At 41.1% G+C, this 18,935-nt stretch overlaps 4 protein-coding genes across 25 annotated transcripts in view; 3 read left to right on the top strand and 1 right to left on the bottom strand.

Annotated features, from left to right (window-relative positions):
- LOC137125950 (unconventional myosin-IXAa-like) overlaps nucleotides 1-2,839 on the top strand; it is a 132,352-nt gene extending 129,513 nt beyond the window's left edge. For 19 of the 21 annotated variants that reach the window (XM_067502231.1, XM_067502230.1, XM_067502228.1 and 16 more), the window contains one exon: nucleotides 48-2,839. In XM_067502231.1, coding sequence (XP_067358332.1) covers nucleotides 48-442 — 395 coding nt within the window. In that variant the 3' untranslated portion in view covers nucleotides 443-2,839. The remainder of the gene's footprint in view (nucleotides 1-47) is intronic. The other 2 variants (XR_010914242.1, XR_010914243.1) reach the window with 2 other exon arrangements.
- Nucleotides 2,840-3,588: 749 nt separating this feature from the next.
- Nucleotides 3,589-6,789, top strand: LOC137125951 (DNA polymerase III subunit epsilon-like). Its single transcript, XM_067502241.1, has 3 exons — nucleotides 3,589-3,871; nucleotides 4,090-4,141; nucleotides 5,849-6,789. Exons 2-3 carry the CDS (start codon nucleotides 4,090-4,092, stop codon nucleotides 6,385-6,387), a joined length of 591 nt encoding a protein of 196 aa, XP_067358342.1. The 5' UTR covers nucleotides 3,589-3,871; the 3' UTR covers nucleotides 6,388-6,789.
- Nucleotides 6,790-7,793: 1,004 nt separating this feature from the next.
- LOC137125949 (protein PML-like) lies at nucleotides 7,794-11,007 on the top strand. Its single transcript, XM_067502218.1, has 2 exons — nucleotides 7,794-8,052; nucleotides 9,156-11,007. The coding sequence occupies exons 1-2, from the start codon at nucleotides 7,974-7,976 to the stop codon at nucleotides 9,833-9,835; spliced, it is 759 nt and encodes a 252-aa protein (XP_067358319.1). The 5' UTR covers nucleotides 7,794-7,973; the 3' UTR covers nucleotides 9,836-11,007.
- Nucleotides 11,008-11,148: 141 nt separating this feature from the next.
- mpi (mannose phosphate isomerase) lies at nucleotides 11,149-18,813 on the bottom strand. Of its 2 annotated transcripts, XM_067502214.1 has the most exons (8): nucleotides 18,740-18,813; nucleotides 17,980-18,107; nucleotides 16,391-16,591; nucleotides 15,752-15,893; nucleotides 15,469-15,648; nucleotides 15,214-15,387; nucleotides 14,573-14,781; nucleotides 11,149-13,923 (listed from the first exon to the last, which is right to left on the bottom strand). In XM_067502214.1, the coding sequence occupies exons 1-8, from the start codon at nucleotides 18,753-18,755 to the stop codon at nucleotides 13,705-13,707; spliced, it is 1,269 nt and encodes a 422-aa protein (XP_067358315.1). In that variant the 5' UTR covers nucleotides 18,756-18,813; the 3' UTR covers nucleotides 11,149-13,704. The 2 variants fall into 2 exon arrangements, with proteins under 2 accessions (XP_067358315.1, XP_067358316.1); XM_067502215.1 differs by lacking the exon at nucleotides 18,740-18,813 and having other exon boundaries at nucleotides 16,391-16,707.
- Nucleotides 18,814-18,935: the final 122 nt, after the last annotated feature.

Genomic DNA, 18,935 nt, shown 5'->3' with positions numbered 1-18,935 from the left:
TGTCTTTAACACCTCTCTGCCGTGCTCGCTCCTACCTCCGCCTACAGAACGCAGCACTTATCGCTCCAGAAAGTCGGATCCAAAGAGCAGAAGAGCTCTGCGCCGTCAGCCAGACTCCCAGGACTCAGCAGACTCCACCTCTACCATCTCCTCCTCCTACTACCCCTCCTCCTCTTTCTCCTCCAACGCCTCCGCCTCGGGCTCTCCGTCCCCTCACTATCGGTTCCGCTCCTCCTCATCTGGGCCCTTGCTTACCTCCTGTGGTTTGGGGGCCCCGTTGGCCGAAGCAGAGGGCAGCCACAGAAGTGGTAAGGCACGGCACAGGCTGAGGCTGAGCCGCAGCTCGCCGCGCGAGCCATCAGGAGGCCACCGGAGAGAGTCGGACTTCAGCTCAGGGCCACAGCAGCTGGTTCTGTATGGCAGCAACGAGTTCATGGTGTGAAGCGGGGGAGGGAAGGAACGTCAGGTGCCACCTGTTCAAGTGCAAAATGTAGAGGAGGGAGAGTCCAGGGTTGGATGAGGCTGGTCATGGGGCGAGGTCCATGCCCGGTGATGCCCGCTGCTTCTCCTCAGTGCACACCCCCCCTTCTCCCCTGCTTCAGTCGAAGACGAAGACTGGAGATTTTACACAGCGGGACAAAAGCGGGTGGGGAAAGGTTGAAGAATGATGATTAATGTGAGCAGAAAAACTGATGTGAAAAGAAACAGTCAACCATATTTGTTGACCATCTGAACTCACTGCAGTTTGAGCCTTGCTGGAGCACCAAGGGTCGGTAAGAGGAGAGGAGAGAGATGAGTAAGTAAAGGTCGGGGGGGGGGGGAATGAAAAAAAAAAAATACAGCTGCAAAGCCTAATCTTATAGTGCCCCGTTTTTATTTTTTAGCATGTGGGCAGATGGTTAAAGCCACGCAGAAGAAATGTAGCCATACTGACTGAACTGGCGGACATTTTGTCTGTAACCAGCACCAAGCTATGTCTGCTTTTCACGTTTACACAGGACACACCAGCCCAGAGGCTGCATGCTTCTCCATCACACTTTTTCCTACAACAGTTTAAATAAACTGTTCAGAAATATGTTACTTATTATTATTATTATTATTATTATTATGTTAGAGAGGAAAAACGTGTACATACAAAGAATCTCCAGTGCTGCTCCTGGGTCGTTCATTGTTGATTAGTCTCTATTTTTCGTTTTGCAAAGTGAAGTGTCTGGAATTCAAGTTCCACTTTTGTTTCTGTGTCGGTTTTGTTTCCTGTCATTCTCGTTTCTTTATCCACAATGAACAGAGCCAGTGTTGGTTGTCCTCGCGTTAAAATGCTGAGAATAGAAGGAAAAGCTGTCGAGCTGCGCTACGTGTCGGGTGTCATGGATGACTTTGACCTGAGGTGTCAAATGTCAATCAGTCATAAGTGTTGTTGTACCTGCCTTTCCCTGCAAACTTTCGTTTTTCTTTCAGAAACATCAGTGTTACTACGTCAGGACTTGAAATTTTTAATATATATTATTGCTGTATTATAGATGTTCTTAGTGATATAAAATATGTTTTTGTTGTTGATATTGTTTCTTGGTTTATTTTTGTTCATACTGTATAAAATCCATTTTTATTTCCTGCATGTGTGTGTGTGTTTGTGTGTGTATGTCTGAATGACTGAATGACTGCCATTGCCATCCTGCCACTGTGTCAGCTCCCACTTTGTGCACATGTACTCATCCGTACACACACACACACACACACACACACACCTACCAGTGTTTCCCAAGATTTAGCATTTTTTAATTTATTTTTTTTTACGGTGAACAAAGTCTCTGCAGCCATCAAGTGACACTCAAACTATGACTGCCAAAATGTTTAATAAGTCTGACTTTATTGCACCTGCAGGGCAAGTCTTGCACTCATCCACATTCTCAAACCGTCCACGTTGTCATCTGAGCCATCCAAAATACATTCTTCCTCTCTTTAAACAGTCACAACAGTATCTCGTCCTCGTCTCTCCTGGCTCTAGCTGTGAAGAGTAGCATTTAATCTGCCTGTTAGCAACTTACTAAGACCGTCCACGTGTTTCTGAATATTCTTACTCCCTTTTTGTCTCTGTCCATACGATACGAATACAGTCAAAGTAATATTCAGTTTAATGGGTCTACTCAGTAGCTTGACAGCAATGATGTCGCCATAGTAAAGCTGCAATATCTCTCCTTGCTTGCTGCGTCTGTGACCAGATGCTTCTGGGCCATTGCTGCTTTGATGTCAACAACACAGTCAGTGTTAAACTTCATTTTTCCTTGAGGCTGGAAGCCTCAGTGAGGACTGTGCTGATCACAGTTCTAATGCAGGTGTGGAGACTTGCGGCGTGTTGTCTTTGTACTGCTCAGAGGTGAGCTGAAAGGAGATAGCTGATTCCCCTATTAAAATTTCTTTAAGCTGATGTTTGAAGGGATTTGTACATTTCCAGGCTGTCTATGTGGCATTCTGCAAAAAAAAATGGCAACAAAAAAAAAAAACAAAAAATTGGAAAAAAAAGTGAATGTACCTTGTCACTGGAAGGCATGCTCTGCTTTCTCTGGTTGTTTTTGTCCCTCTTTTATACACAATGTATGTACTATTTATGATCATGCTTTTGGAGTGTACATTGGTTTAAAAGAATTTGTTATATAATGTGTTATAAAAGGATATATTATCCTGTGTACGGTTCATTATCTACTATTAGTCATGGCAACATTTTAACAGGCAACACTCAGTCTGTCATGTTGTGCTGCAAAGCGAGAAAAAAACGAAGCGTTGTGTCTCTTTGTCTGCGCCACTCTGGACACACTTATGTATAAGGTGCAATTTGTGTTATATTTCTTTTTTTTTTTTAATGATACAAATATGTCTATGGGTGTAAGGAAAAACAATGATTTTACTGGGGGGAATTCATCTGCTTAATAAAAAAGCAAAACTGCAGCCAAAGACAAATGACTTGTGTAATAGTTTTGCACGACAGACATTGTGAGGGAAACCGGTATGATGTAGGTCTTACATTTCTAACACGTGACTGAATCTTCAGCAGAAATCACTGCACTTCATTTTATGGGTGTCCATCAATCTGCAACCTGGATTAGTTTAGTGGTCTGTGCTGTAGCCCTCTGTCGTTTATTACAAACACATCAGCCAGAAACATCGCTCCACTTTGGTTGAGAATTACAATAAATACAGAAATAAATCCCTCCAATGATCTGAAATGACCCATCATTTCTGCATTGGCTTACTTCAGATGGCATTTTGAAAAGAGCCAACATGTCACCAATGCGTGGTTATTATCATGTGTCGTTGAGTTGGTGTAACGGTGGAGTTTGGCACAATGGATTTGATGAACTTATAAATTGGCTTTTATTTTGAAATGCACGGGAACAGAAATAAAGACATTCTAATTATGGCACCTTTTTTAATAAATAGTTTGTGTTATAGTATTTTGATTTTTTTATTTTCCTCAGTGATCACTGTAATAAACGTGCGAGCGCCGCGTTGCTCTCGTGAAAAAACAAAAGCCCGAGCTTCCCATCATCCCCCGGGTTCAAAAGTGAAACTAAACGAACAGCAGGGAAGATTCCACCTTCACGGAAAAGAGAAAAAAAAAACATCGTTTTGTTTTGTATAGTGGCTGCGACATGTTGACAGGCAACCGGGTCAGAGACACCGGAGGGGGACGTCGTTCGCTAGACTAAGAAAAAAAAATCCATCTAGAGTTTCTTTTTTCCACAAATGAAAGTGCCAGAATCTATAGGTTGTGAAATGCTGTGGTAATGACTGATCCTTCCGGATGATAAATGAGGCTGAGTTCACATGAAATCTGTCACCGCACTCAGCTGACACCACATCAAACTGCAACACGGTGAGTCTTTGTACTGTTTTACTCTTTCGTTTCTCCGTTTGACAGCTCAAACAAATGCACAGTTTTTTGTTTTTTTTTTTGTTTGTGAAAATCCACCAGGGTGAGGTTTGGAATCAGATGTTCTAAATGAAAATCCTAATAACTTTAGTTTCTATCAGTTCATCACAGCCTGAGACAAATTTACTGACGCAAAATGTCCCTTATCTAAACTCCTGCAGATGTCTGACGACAAAACCATCGTTTTCTTCGACTTGGAGACAACTGGATTAGGTAACGTTGTTTTTTTATTGTCTCTCTCTCAGTCAGAAAATGCTCGTGATAAATATGTATTTTTATCCATGTGTACAATGCCAGGGGTTGTAATGGAGCCTTGAACCTTGAAGTAGTAAATATAAACACAACCTTCTCTTCCTGGAAATTTTCCAGGAATTTTAAAGACTTTTCAGTGACTTCCTTTTGCTTCCATTTACTTATTTATGTATTTACTTACTTAAATTTATTTAAGTTAAGTATTTTTTTTTCATTTATGACTTATTTATTTGTTTATTTATTTACATGTAACTAATTATTTCATATTGTATAGGCAGCACCTTGGACAACATAACTGAAATTTTATTACACTATTACATTGAATCTGCAACAAAGCTGAAGTTAAGACATGTAAAGTGTATTAAAAATTACATTTGCCTGTGAGTTGTACTGCAGTAAATAACAAAGAACTACTGTCTAAAGACCTGTAATGTCTCACAAATCAAAAAAAAAAAATGTTATAATATCATGGAGCATCATGACCGTTCTTCTTAATCTGGTTTGACCTGTTAACAGAGATCGGGTGGAGTCTGATATGATAAGAGTTCATTCGTACGTTTCCGTTTTTATTGGTTTCTGTTGTCACAGAGTGAAACCTTTTCTCTCGTTTCTATTTCATGAACCTACAGTCTGGTTAGAACAGGGCAGAGAATCACTGCAGCCGTCTTTACACTTTCAACCAATAAAATCACCATTTGTCAGAGTCCAACCACAAACTTACACACGTGCTGTTTCTGTGCTAAGCGAGGTGGCAGCATACAGACTCAATTACCATACACACACAGTACAACTTAAGTCTTCATTTGAAAGTGATTTGAACAACTCTTACACATTTACATGCACATTGTTCAGTATTTTCTGACATTTCAATGATGAAATGAAATGGTCGATCATGAAATTAGTCTTTATTCTAAAGTGTGGCTGTTAGAAATACTCCTCCCTTTATTCTGGTCTTAAGCAACAGGGTGGCTGAAACTACAAGTTGAGAGGACTGACTTCACTGAAGTGTGGTTTCGACTGTGTGTGTGTGTGTGTGTGTGTGTGTGTGTGTGTAAGAGAGAGAGAGAAATGAGTCATTCTGCGGACAGAAAACTCCTACACAAGCAGTTAGCGTGACATGGCGGTGCAGACACATAGAGGGCGCCACCACAGAGGACAAAAAGCAGCAGCTTTAATTCAGAGAAGTTGAAGCCGCAAACTGTTCAACACTATTTGTTTATGAGTTAAAATGGGCTTTTTTTTTCTGCTTATGCCGCAAGCTTGAGGTCACCACAGCAGATCACAGTCCACGCGGTAACTGAGCCCCTATCTTACACCAGATGCCCTTCAGGACGCAACTCTCCGCAATTTTTTTGATATTAGACAGATATTCGCTGCACAACCAGGGTTGGGTGGTGGTGTCATCATCTCATCTAACTCTCAGCTGGAGATCAAATGACCATATTCAGCTAACTGTTGAACTATAGCTTTAAAGACAGCTACACTCTGGCTCAAAAGGTTCAACTCTCACACCGTATGGATTGTGCCATGTTGTCCACACCGTAGAGCTCTGTGAACATCTTCAGTAGGAAAAACACAAGAATGACCAACAATGTTTACAATGCTTTAATAATTTTGACAACCAAATCCTACTTATCCCGATTCAATCCTGCCCTTTTCTGCTTTCAGACACCGACGTGTGTGACATCATCCAGTTGTCGGCCATTTGTGGAGACAAGGTCTTCAATGTCTACACTCTCCCTCGCCGCTCCCTGACCCAAGGCGCCACTGAGGTCACAGGCTTCACTGTCAGTGATGACAACCTGTTTCTCCATGGGGTCCCAATGGTCACCACACCTCTACTTGAGGCTCTCACCTCATTCATCACCTTCCTTCGCTCCTTCCGCCACCCTGTGCTGCTAGCGGCCCACAACGCAAGGCGGTTTGATGCACCAGTCCTCTATAGGGTTCTGCGGAACTGCTCCCTCTGGCAGCCGTTCCAGCAGGTGGTCAGTGGGTTTCTGGATACGTTCCTGCTAAGCAAGAAGCTCTTCCATGATCTACGCAGTTACTCTCAACAATATATGGTCATGTACTTCCTGAAGCAAACCTACAATGCTCATAATGCTGTGGAGGACGCCAGGATGCTGCAGGAGCTGTACAACAGATGGCAGCCTAGAAGTTATTTTGTCTCCAAGTGTACCTTTAGGACCAACATGGTGTTTTGAAAAAGACCTGACCTCATCAGTCTGTGACCCGCTCTCTGTCCAAGGAGATGATGTCACTGTCTTCGCAGCACACACACACACACACACACACACGCACCAAAAGAAAAGCCTGATTGAACAGAAAACTTTTTTTAATTTAAAAAGAATCATTGTTTCTTTGAAGATTTGTTCTTATTCTAACATCTGATGGTTGAACAGTGTCATGTTTGTAACATTTAGAAAAAGATAAAATGACAGATAATGGACAAATAATTCAAAGAAATTCAAAGAAATGCCATGTTTATACATTCTAATTATTATTTACCTAGTAGCATTTTTGTCATTTAATGTGCTGTAATTTGTGTATTGTGTCTATAAGTTAAACTGCTTTTACACCGAAACTATTAAACTTTATTGAATCTTCCTTGACTACTTTGTATTTACTACTCAAGCAAGCTTTTAGCAGAAATATGAGAAGGATATCTCTCCCCCAGAGTAGTCTTTAGTAAACCAACATGCAGTGCAGCTGCAAGGAATGTTATGTTTTTTGCTAGTCAGTTTTTCTGACATTTACAAAATTACATGTGCAACAACCCACTGCAAATCCTCATATCATATTTTAAAGGGATTGTTGCACATAACTGACTTTATTTTTATGAGAAAAAAAGCATACGGCTACAATCAATATTAATGATTTTTAAAACCATGCTACAGCAGAAATTAAACATACAAAAGTTTGAGCCAACTGCATAAAGGTCATTGTAAATTCTTTACAAAGCCTGCAGCAAACATACATTAAGTTTAGCTGGTCTCTAAGTTTTAATGCATTTTTTTAAATGTTATTTTTATTTGAAGAACTTAAAAATGAACCCAAGTTGTAGACTAGTAAAGATATATGCTGACAAGGGCACTAGGTGTTGAGTTATTAGGTTAATGTTTAATCAAGTATTTATTTATTTATTTATTTTCAGTTTTAGAATAATGTGTATTTTCTCTAAGGGGTTCTTACCTTCATTATAACGTCAGGAATTTCCAGAAGCATGTAATCTGCACACTGGTGCCAGATTTATAAGGTGTGTGGCAGGCGTATGTTTGTGGAAAAAATGTAAAATATATCAACTGAAATACTTAAAATATATTTAAAAAAAATCATAAAATATAGTAAAGCTGTGGTGAAAACTCACCCATAAACCTCGGTGCGTATCCTTTTGACTCCTGTAGAGGGCAGCACGGTGTCTGAGATGCCCGTATTTGGCTTATTAAAAGATGAATGGGTCAGGTAAATAATTGTGTCGTACTCTTATATCTCGGCTTATATTTGTTTCTGAAAGCCACGAATGACTCAAATTTATTACAGGTTTCTTTTTTTTTTGGAGTGGGGGGAGTGTGTCTTCAATTACGCATTTATTTTGAAAGTGCAGGCTTCCGGTCGAGCTTGGCTTACGTAGGCGTTTAGAAAACATGGAGGGAAAGTCGCCGAGTCGTGCAGTGGAATGACACGACGTTGATCTACGAACTGTAAACGAAGGTCGCTCTGCTTTTCTAAACTTAATTTACGAAACATAAGTGCGACATTTTGATTTTTTAGTTAGGATGGTTTTGGCGTAATGCAAGAGTCCGAGGCAGACCGAGCTGAAAAGACTCTACAGCCGCTGGTTTTCTTTGACCTGGAGACAACAGGACTAGGTGAGATTCATCAGCCCCCACAAGCTTTTTAGGGGCCATTGTAAAAGACAAAACTTTATGGTCTGATGGATTTGTGTCCTTGGTCGATCATTATATAAAAAATGTCTTCATACTTCCGTGTGGCTTCACGAGTTAAGGCTCAAGCTGCTGCACATCTGACGGGCGAATGGAAGCTAACTTTCCAATTCGAGCATCCTTGAAATGTGGCGTGTGCACTAGATAGAATATGAACAAATTTTGGTTTGAAGATAAAGACCTTTTAAAAAACCTGTAGGTTCTTATTTAGATCTTTGGTTAAAGGCAAATGCTGATTCTAGCAGCAGCGATAATGGCATCCAAAGAAGCTATAACCTACATATTTACCAGGTTATGTCTATTTTAATTATACACTGAAGATGTATCTAAATTAATGTATTATTTGGGATACAGACAGACGTACAGACATACTGCTTGAAAGCAAATAAGTGGGACTGTCGGGCATTTATTTAACTGAGTTAGTCAAAACAGACATAAGTGTTTGTTTTATGTAATTGTGTGTTAAGGTAATTTTTTTTTAAAATTAGGTTTCCAGGTAGTTTATCCCAGTGATTCTCCATCCTGGTCCTTAAGGACCCCTGCTGTGCGTGTCTTCGAGCTAATCCTGTAGTATCCGCTGCTGATTTTCAGTCAGTGAGAAGGTGGAAGACACCAATTCACTCTCTTTCCCCCTGTCTACCTTCATGTAAGATGGTATGTTTCAGCCTCTCATTGATTGAGAATACCTGATCCAGGTAACCAGCAGTGGGTAGTGTAGGGGTAGAACTACGGGCTTAGTCTAAGTATTCAGACCTCTTAACCTGTTACACCCTAACCGTGTTGTATTGTAGATAATACAGTTTCTATTTCTGCTGATCAGTCACCACTGATTTAACCTCTAATCAGAAAGTGAAAATATGTTTTAAGTAATTGTTTTAGAAATGCTTTTTCTAAAGTCTGGGCAAAAACTTTTTCTCACGTTTTGGATAAATTGTCTTTAGATTTTCTGCTTAACACCCGGTGCCTGTAAGGTCTTTCTGGGGAAAATGCCTCTGAGGCAGAGTTTTTTTATTTATTTTTTTCATCAGGTCACAGCTGTGAGATTGTTCAGCTGGCTGCGGTCAGTGGAGACCACTCACTCAACCTCTACATCATCCCTCGGTGTCGAATAGGGCGAGGAGCTGCCAAAGTGACAGGCTTTAGTGTTCACAGACAGAAGCTGTACCTCCACCGCCAGCTTGTCCTCACCAACTCCCTGAAAGAGGTTCTGGTGTCCTTCATAGCTTTCCTTCAAATGCTCGGACGTCCAATACTCATTGGGCACAACATTCGCAGCTTTGATTGTCCCCTGTTGACTCGAGCGCTCGATGAACTGAACCTCAGAGCAGAGTTTGAGTCATCAGTCTCGGGCTGTGTTGACACGCTGCCGCTTTCCCGCGAGATGCTGAAGGACCGTTGTCTGCATAGTTTTCGACAGGAGAATCTGGTCAGGGAGCTGGTGGGAGTGAACTACAAGGCTCATGATGCTTTGGAGGATGTGCGGGCATTACAAGCACTTTACAGTGTGCTTCAGCCCACTCCAGAGTTGGTCTGTAAACATATGTTTACTCTGGACACTTTAGAAAACAAGCCAGCGGTGTCAGCTGCCAAAGCTACAGTGCCCTGTAAACTACCAGGACAGCGCCCCTTGTGGGAGCACTTCAGACAGACAGTAAAGGTCACAGAAGGCAAAGCAGAGAACTATGATGAAGAAGTACAAAGCCAATAAATTGTCATATTGTGACTGAAATAGATTGTATCATAAGCCAGAGAAACAGCAGCCTTCATCAGTCTGACTGGTGTATTTACCTTATTTAACTTACACCTTATGGCACAAAACAGGAAGAGTCATAGTTGTTTTATCTAACTAATCCATATCTATTAGTCCTCTAAACTGCTGGATAACACATTTGATGTCATGGTTTTCTTCCCTGAAGTAAAAAGGACAATGCAAAACAGCGCAGCAACGTGTGGATGCATTGGAAGGATGAGGGCTGAGGACAGACACACACTGTATTTCACTGTTGTGCAGCACTTACACCTTAGTTTCTTAAGGCCGTACGTTCTACTGAAACACCTTGATTTTCTCTGACAAGTCTCTAAACCCAAGTCTTGCTGTTTTAAGAATACATATATATATGAAATTCCCCTTCAACCAATCAGCCCTTTTTTTATTTAACAATAGGTGGAAATATCATTGCTCATTTGCATTATTTATATTCTGAATGTGCCCCGTGAACATGGAGTTCTGTATAGTTTTGAGATAAATCAATCCTATGATAAATGCCAATTTATAGGCTTATTTTCTGTTTAGTAGTTTAAAATATTTCATGTAGGCATCTGAGATATGGCTGAAATGACTGGAAATATGTAAGAATGTTCTTTCAACATCAGTTATTTTCATTATTGCTTTATTTGCTTTATTTGACAATTACTTTCCCTGTTAATTCATTATTTGGTTTTTAATTGCTTGTTCAAATGCTTTTTCTCCATGTGTAAGAGCAAATAAAAAGTTTATTTTATTATTAGAAAAGGCTTTAAAAATTCAAATTGAGATGCAAAATCCAGAAAATTAATTTCATTTGTTTTAAAATTGCTAAAAATAATTGCTGAAGAGAATGGTTAAAATTTTTTTTTTCAACACAATGTATTTCCAAAGTTGTTGTTGTTTTTAATGTAATTGTCTATTTTACTTTATCAGATGTACATTATTAAAAAAATAAATAAATGACAGTTTGGAAATTTGGAAAATAACACAGTATGCTATAATATAACCAGGCAATTTAACGAGTTAACTCCACAAGTAAAACACTCAAATAATAAATACCAAGCTGTAAAAAAGGATGCAAGTGATCTAAAAATGACAAAATTGTATTGCAGTTTGGCTCACTTATCAAAAATCTATTGTGAAAACAAATTCTAATTTCTCAGAATAACTCTACTGAAACTTGGGCTGTTCCAGGTTCCAACAAATTTCTCCACATAATTTGCTCATCCAACGAAGGATACAGGCAACAAACATAAGACAAGGAGCAGTTTGAACAGTGTAATAACGGAACAAGGCTTTATTAAACCAATTTTACATACGTACACGTTCCACAGTTCCATGCTATAGCGTCACCATATTCGAAAATGCAAAACCATGCCGTCAAGTTATATTCCAAGACACGTTATCAGTAGTTAAAACAAAACATTGATGTCTTAAGATCTGTGTCCATTTAAAAGACACGAGCTATAGTTTATGGGAGGTCGGGGGGACAAACCTAAATAATCTCCGTGCAAGGTCAGGAACAAGTGTGAGAAATTAAGTTCCAATTCAAAACAAGATACTGATAATAAGTGACCTTAAAGTTCTTGCAGAATTAAATTCTTACCATATTAAACCATGTTTAAAATATGACGGCAAATTGTTTGAAAAAAATAAATGGATTGTTCTGCAATTTTACAGACAGATATTGAGGTAACGAATCATCGAAAAGATGCAGTGAGTATTTACAGGCTGTTATCGATTAATATTTTTTAACAATTTTTGCAACAACAAAAAAATTTAGTGCATCAGCATTGGACATCAACCCACGTCGATTGTCATCGTGACACAGGTGAAGGCATTAGTAGCTCTGGCTGTATTCACTACTATAGAGAAATATTTATTCCCTGGTGAGTTTGGCAGGCAGAGAGCTTCCCTTCTCAAATATTTGATCCAAGATAGCCCATAAAACCTAGAACAACTACAAAGTCCATGACTTTGCATGACTGATTCCGGTTGAACTGGGATAAATATGCGGTATGTACCAAACTGAAATAATATACTGTAGTTACATGTTTAAAAATACAACACTGTGAAGATGAACCAGTCGCCTCAGGAATTCGATGCTCAGGTAAAATGTTGTAATACAGTGGGTTTTTTTTTCTATGCTGTCATGTATTGAGGGCTCATACAAAGTGAAACATTTGGCTTTAAATACTCTTATAAAACTGAATGCAGCATTTTGTTCTACTGTACAACATATGGAAGAATGAATTACTACCCAACAAGCAACTGTAGTGCACGGGAGTGGGCGTTTTCATTGATTACATTCCTGATTTATATGTAGTCGTGCTTCATGGGACTTGATGTGTTAGGCAGCTCCACTTGATGTCTTCGTCTCTTTTTTTTTTAAATCTTTCACATGGTTTGCTATTCGGAGTTTCCAGACCATAAACATGCATTGGTAACAGTTGAAAACAGAAATACTAAGCAGGGTTAACTTCACTCTGACTACTCTGGCTTGTACTGTAATCACAGTCTGGAAGACCCTCTCCAGCATTACTGCTCTGAATCCAACATGCACAGGCAGTATTGCACTATATACTTAGATGTGGATTTAGTATTTAGTTGTTCACACTAATGTTTAAAATGTTCAAATGAGTAATTTGTACCAGTGATCCTGGGGAAAGACAACGGCAGGCTCAAACAGACCTGCTGATTCCTCAACAAGGTAGCACTGTAGCTGTAGTAAAACCATGAGTAGTGGTGCACTGCACCGTGTTGAGGATTTGTGTTATATTATTGCAGACTGTGAAAAAGAAACTCTCAGCTGCACAAAGAATACATAGTAAAGATGTCCAGTAAACTGAGAGGCTCCCAACAATTTAAAAAAAAGAAAAAATCAGCACCTGTAGTTTTCTCCCAGGACTAGATCAATGTAGTGGTTGCTCTGGACCTTTCTATCACAGCCATCATAGCCAGGGACCTTCGTCCGACTATCGTTTGCTCTGGTAAATTACTCGGTTTCTAATGTTTGGTTCCTTTCATAAACTGTCCCTAACAAGTGGAGGTCGAACGATTCAAACAAATGTTGCGTGAACGTCAGTGTTTCAGACATACCATCAATGACCCATTTATTTAGTGCACCAAGCCTAAACTACTAGAATACAACGGTCCTGCAACAAATCCTTCATGGTGATGAGGCTTATTTGTGTTGAAAATATGTTAGAGTAGTCGACTTAACTACGATCCATTCAAAGCTGCAGTTTATATTATACTGGCAGGTGTTTGTTACTTTGTGCAGCACCATTGATGACTCTTCAGTATCATGCAAAACAGTTTAATAACAGCACAAATTATAGCCTTCAACTGATCGTAGAGATCATACAAAATCTGAACATAAAGGGAGGATTTATTGCAAGACTGTGTTAGACACTCAGATTTTGCTAGGCGTGCCTAATAAAATGGCTCCAGAGAGCATTTTACTTGCTACTCTCAGTATGTGTGCAGCACCGAACACGAATTTGGGATGTTTAGATCCTCGTCTGCGGAGTGTGAGGAAATTGCACCACTACAGGTAAGAAACTGTTTAAAACCAATTAAAATCCAATAGCAACAGTTTGCTGCTGGATTTTAAGGCTAAAGAACAGCTGGTGCAGAGGTGACAGCACTCAGTAGGTTAACTTTGGGTTTGGGGAAGCGGCAGGTAACAGACAGGAATCGACGCTGGTTGAAAAGCGCCTTTGACATACCACCACTAAAAAGTGCACGCAAGTCGCAAGAGTTTAATCCAGAACAATGGAGACCTTCAAAGACAAACAGGTAGTTCCACATCCACTAGAGGACACACACTACAGGAGACAGCAGGCTCGAAACATGGTCATCCCTGAAGGAGAGGTGATGTGCAGGGACACGGTCTCATTGGCTGAGACAAAGAGGACGGTGCCCCGCCTCAGGGGGACATCGGAGAGGGCGGCGGCAGAGGTTGCTGTGGCGGCCCCTTCGATGACCAGGAGGATGCTAGCACTGTCGACTGGAGCTACAGTGTACTGCTTCACTGAAACTGGGATCTGCAGGGAGGACGGAACCAAACCCGGTGAGAACATTGGTCCAACGATACATTTTGTGTGAAACTAAGAATATGTGCAAATGCCCAAAAGACGTTTTTAAGATGGCACGAGCACAAATCTGAGGAAGCACCATTGACCATTATTTGGTTGCATACGGGGTTTAATGTGTGGCATTTTTTTGGAGTGGAGATTTCAATTGATTTAATTTGTTTACAAAATAATTCCGATTTAGCACTAGCACATGTGAAAATGGTAAACAGTCTGTACTCATGTACACACCCCCACCAATGGCGGAGCTGCTGTGCTGCTATGCAGCTGGACAACACTCAGTGTTTTGCTCAAGGACACTTCAACACGTGACTGGAGGAGCCGGGGATCGAACCAACAACTGCGAGATCGACGTACGGCCACTCTACCTTTCTGCGCCACACTCGCCCCAATTCAGTTCAAAGATGTTGAAATCCATTAAAGTGGTTTTGACTAATTACAAACTGAGTAATTGTAACGAAGGCAAATTGAAGCAAAAACGCTTCAAGTTGCAATTGTCGTATTACAAGTCTTTAAAAATAATATTGTCTTGTTGGGACGGTGAGAATTTGGTGCTTACATTTTATACAGTATAATCATCTAGTTACTTGAGGTTTCCTACCTGTATCCTCATGACAGTGAAGTCTGGCACTGGGGGGTCATAGAGGGACACGCAGGGGTCTGCAGCATCCTGAACATATGGGAAGATTTTGGAGCTAGCGGGGGCTGGGCTGTAGTTCAGCATTTCACACAGCGTGTTAACATCAATGTATTTTGGTGTGAGCCCAGCCCTCACTGTGTTGTCTGAGCAGGCCATGCACTCGATACAGTCTGGATAGACGAACGGATAGAGATAGAAAGAGAAACAAATGGGAAAATCAATGATCAGATACCTGTAGAACTGACATGGTAAATCTGCCTCTGATGTTAAATGCAAATCTAGATTTGCCTGGATGCATTTTGATGACGGTATGAACTTGCACCTAACTGTAGAATGGATGCGTAGGTAGACAAAAGAAGAGTTGTTGTAAAGAAGCCAATTTTCTAGAGATACAACTGAACTAAACGCATCAACTCATGTCCATTGAATTCTTGTCTGCTTAGGCAGCTGTTACTGAAGGCATCGCCAACTGTGTCTGTAACAGCACAATATACTGTAGCATAATTCCAGCCTTATTAAAACTCCTTCTCCTGCTTCTGCTGCTTGTGGATAAAAGTTTGTGCTCTAAATCTCAACAGTGTTAACAAAAAGCACCTGCTGACCTCCATAAAGGTAAGCGTGAGGTTCATTGGCTCCCAGGAACATGGCCTGGCCTGGATCTAGGACCATGTGGTTGAGAAAGTAGATGGAGAAGCAGCCGATGTCTCCAGGGTACTGGGAGTGGAGACGGAGCAACAAGTCCCCATTGCTGCTTGAGGTGTCCTTCCCCGACGCACCTGCACAGGTCAAACGTCCACAAGTGAGTTTATTACTAAAACATTTCAAGCGATACGGATTAGCTCACTCTGTGTCCTCACCCTCCTCGGTGACTCTCTTCACTAGCATGTTGAGCTGGTCTACAAAGACTTTCTTCTCGCAGTTCATCATTCTGGTGAAGCACTTCTTCAGCACCTGGCTTGTACGCACTGCATCCCCGATGCTGCATCGTAGCTCCTCTGTTGCCGCATTGCCCACAAGAGCATGGAACTCTGGGACAGCTGATAGATGCATGTTTGCAAAAAAAGTGGATACGAATTTATTTTTGTTGTAAAATTTACCCTTTAAAATACTTTCTCTCTCTTCAAAGTCTTTGGGACTCACATTTAAGGAATCCCAGTATCTCCTCCACTGGTCTGAAGCCACAGAGGCCCTGGAAGCGAGTGAGAGCAATAGCCATCTCTGGCTTGTGGTTGTTGTCTGGATAGTGCTCCGGAAACTGAGCGTGGAGACGAGCGGCTAACTCCTGACAACACCACAATGACAGGAAAGAAAGAGCTTTACTAGAGGGCAAGGAGAAGTTTACTTTATGAACATAGCCAGTAGTTATGCAGCCAAAAATCAACCATCCTGAAAACTGTATGGTATCAGCATCACGGTCATTTCCAAAAACAATTCAACAGTAGCACTTCATTTAAAGTTTAGTTGACAATCAGAGACACACTGTGACTTACATTTCTTTAGTAGGATCGTCATGAATTGGGAAGAACTCACAACAATTTTTGTGCTGTGAAGTATTATGTAGGTAACACTGATATGTGTCTGACCCTATATTGAATGGATATTGTGAAACTGTACGTGATTTTTTTCATGTTAGAGATCATCTCTTCCAGCTCTGTTCAAACTTAGAAAACCGTGTAGTGTTGCATTAAAAACATCCCATTTAAACAATTTCCCCAATTCAGAATAGAGAGTCCTCTTATGCAGAATCTCAACATGGTGTAGGTGCATGTATGAACTTACCCTGTCAGGGTGGGCTTGTATGGACAAAGCTGTATTGACAGAAAGGACTTTGAAGAGGAAGGGCAGCTGACCCTGGAAAGTGTCTTTGACTTTAGAACCCAGGCACGCAGGGAAGTGGTTGATCCACTGGCCCAGCGTCGTCTGCGCAATCCTGTTGTCTTTAATTTGGGCGTCGCCTTTTGGGTGTGCACCCATCCACAGCTAGAAGAGACAGCGTTACTTTCAGATGGACAGGTTATTCAGATTCCCAAAGCACTCCTGATGTTGTGGGACGACGGTTCTAGAGGTGGGTTTGTGACTGGGAAGATGCTTTCCGTCTGGAAATCATAAGCGAGGGCATGAAACTCAAAAATGTAGCTAACACAGTTCTGCGGCTCCCCTTATTTTTCCTTTGGTGTAAAGCATCCTAATACTGCTGAAGCAAGGCCAAGGTGTTTTCAGGCTGTCTAAGACAAAGGTCTAGTATAATACATTTACTCAATTCATCCAATGCTGTAATCCGAATGGATGTATACTCAGCAAGAACTCATCATCTCACCCGGTGCAAATCACTCTGGATAAGAGGGTTACTCTAATGCCTTAAATGTAAATACCGTCAAGGACATACAGTTGTTGGTGGACAAACACTGACTACTATTACTGTGGGGAGTTCTGAGAACAGTTTCAAAATAGTGAGTAGCCTGTATATGCATGTATTCTGTAAAATTAAATAATGACTAATAACAACTTATGTGCACTAAACAAAACAGAACACAATTCCCCTAATATTTAGGCCAAAACTAGGACAGAAACCAGCCAACCTAAGCAATAATTTACCGCAGACCTCCAAACCACCGTGTGTGTAAATAACCATGAAAGCTGATACAAACAACACCGGTCATGTGACATTAATATGGCTTGAGTTACATGAAAATGTCACCACTGACATAACCGGAACTAATGACCTTCATGACAATGCCAACAAAGCTGCTGTGGCTTAAATAAATAAATAAATAAATAAATAAAACTTATGAAAGCTATGGAAAATATAAGGCGCTCTGCAAATATCCTTTGGAGCAACATTTAAAACCCTGATAATGATACCAGATCATTTCACGCTGCTGGTCTGATTCTCTTGTACTGGGCCCAAGTCTTATCAAATAAATTCTATGTCTAGTTGTTGTGACAAAGTACAATGGCTGTCAAGTTATTACAATTAGTTAAAAGTTATCAAAATGTTGTAATTTTTAAGAAAACTCAGACAATATCATCCACATTGTATTGCAGTAAAGAGTGAACATAAAAATAAGTTCTGAGTACTATAGTAAAGGAGGACATTTTAACTTTTGAAATTGAACTTAGAAATACATAAAACACCTAATTCCACGTCACGTGGTTGTGCGCAGAAGGTGTAATAAGTTGGGACACAGTTATGGTTTTTGTTTTTTCCACTTCCTGACGCAACCATGGGGAGCGGACCGGGGATCGAGCCACTGACCGTGTGGTCAGGTGGACGACTGCCTTACCAACAGAGCTGCGGCCCCCGCCCCCGCCCCCGCTTGTCGGGACTCAGTACGCCAATGGTTTGTGTGTAGTAATAATACGCTTACCTCCGCGTAGGGCTTCCCGTCCTCTATGACGGCCAGTGGGTCTCCTCCAGCCACGAGCTGGGCCACCTCGCTGTCCAGCCCAATCTTGCCCCATGCGTAAGTTTGCACGGCACAGGTCAGAGGAAACACTGGGGAGGGAACAAATGCAGCACGCGTTTTGTTACCATTTCCGAACATTTTCCAGGCAGAATGACGAACATACCTGTCATTCATGTGCCTACATGTATCAGCACACACTGACTGCGGCGGGGCGCGGGGGGCGGAGGGGGGTCGATGGCTCAAATCCAGCAGTCTTAAATCTCAAATTACCACTCATTTAAAATAATAAAACACAGAAGAAAGATTTCGCCAAGGAGAGTTAAAGCCAACATTCCGTTTTTATTGGCAGGACACCGGGGGTCAACTGAGCTGACGACGCAGCGCAGCGCTACACCGACAGAGCCACGCGCAGAAAGCAGGTTTACCGTTAGTTCCATTTCAGAGTCACTCAATCTGTTCTTTATCAGTAACATGTACGTTCCCCTTGACGCTTAGCTGTAGACATTTTAAACGTGGTCGAAATGCCGCGTTAGTTCTTATTGCTTTGCCTCTGCTTCCCTTTGCGGCTGAATTAGTGACGTGGATTCGGCCACCAAGTAGGTTTGTTTTTTTTGGACCGGCCATTAAATATTGATAACCCGTGTCAGGTCATGTAGGTAAACCGTTAGCAAACGTTAGCTGAATCTCCATGGACATAAAGGACGATTTGAATCCCACTCACCTCGTACTTCCTCCATGTCTGCAGCGTCGACGTGCCAACCGCGTGTGACGTCACGGCTCGCTCGACTAACTACTATTTATTATTTTCTTTTTCACAGTCATAAAAACTTATTCACACGAAAAAATTGTCTGTTTGAACATAAAATTATAAATCTGTCTCCTTTCATTCCTTAACTTTTACTTTTATTTACCATTTA

This window comes from Channa argus, chromosome 4 (genome assembly GCF_033026475.1).
Source record: "Channa argus isolate prfri chromosome 4, Channa argus male v1.0, whole genome shotgun sequence".
Classification (NCBI taxonomy): domain Eukaryota; kingdom Metazoa; phylum Chordata; class Actinopteri; order Anabantiformes; family Channidae; genus Channa; species Channa argus.
Note: the sequence above shows the minus strand (reverse complement) of the source record. Positions and strands in the feature narration are given on the sequence as shown.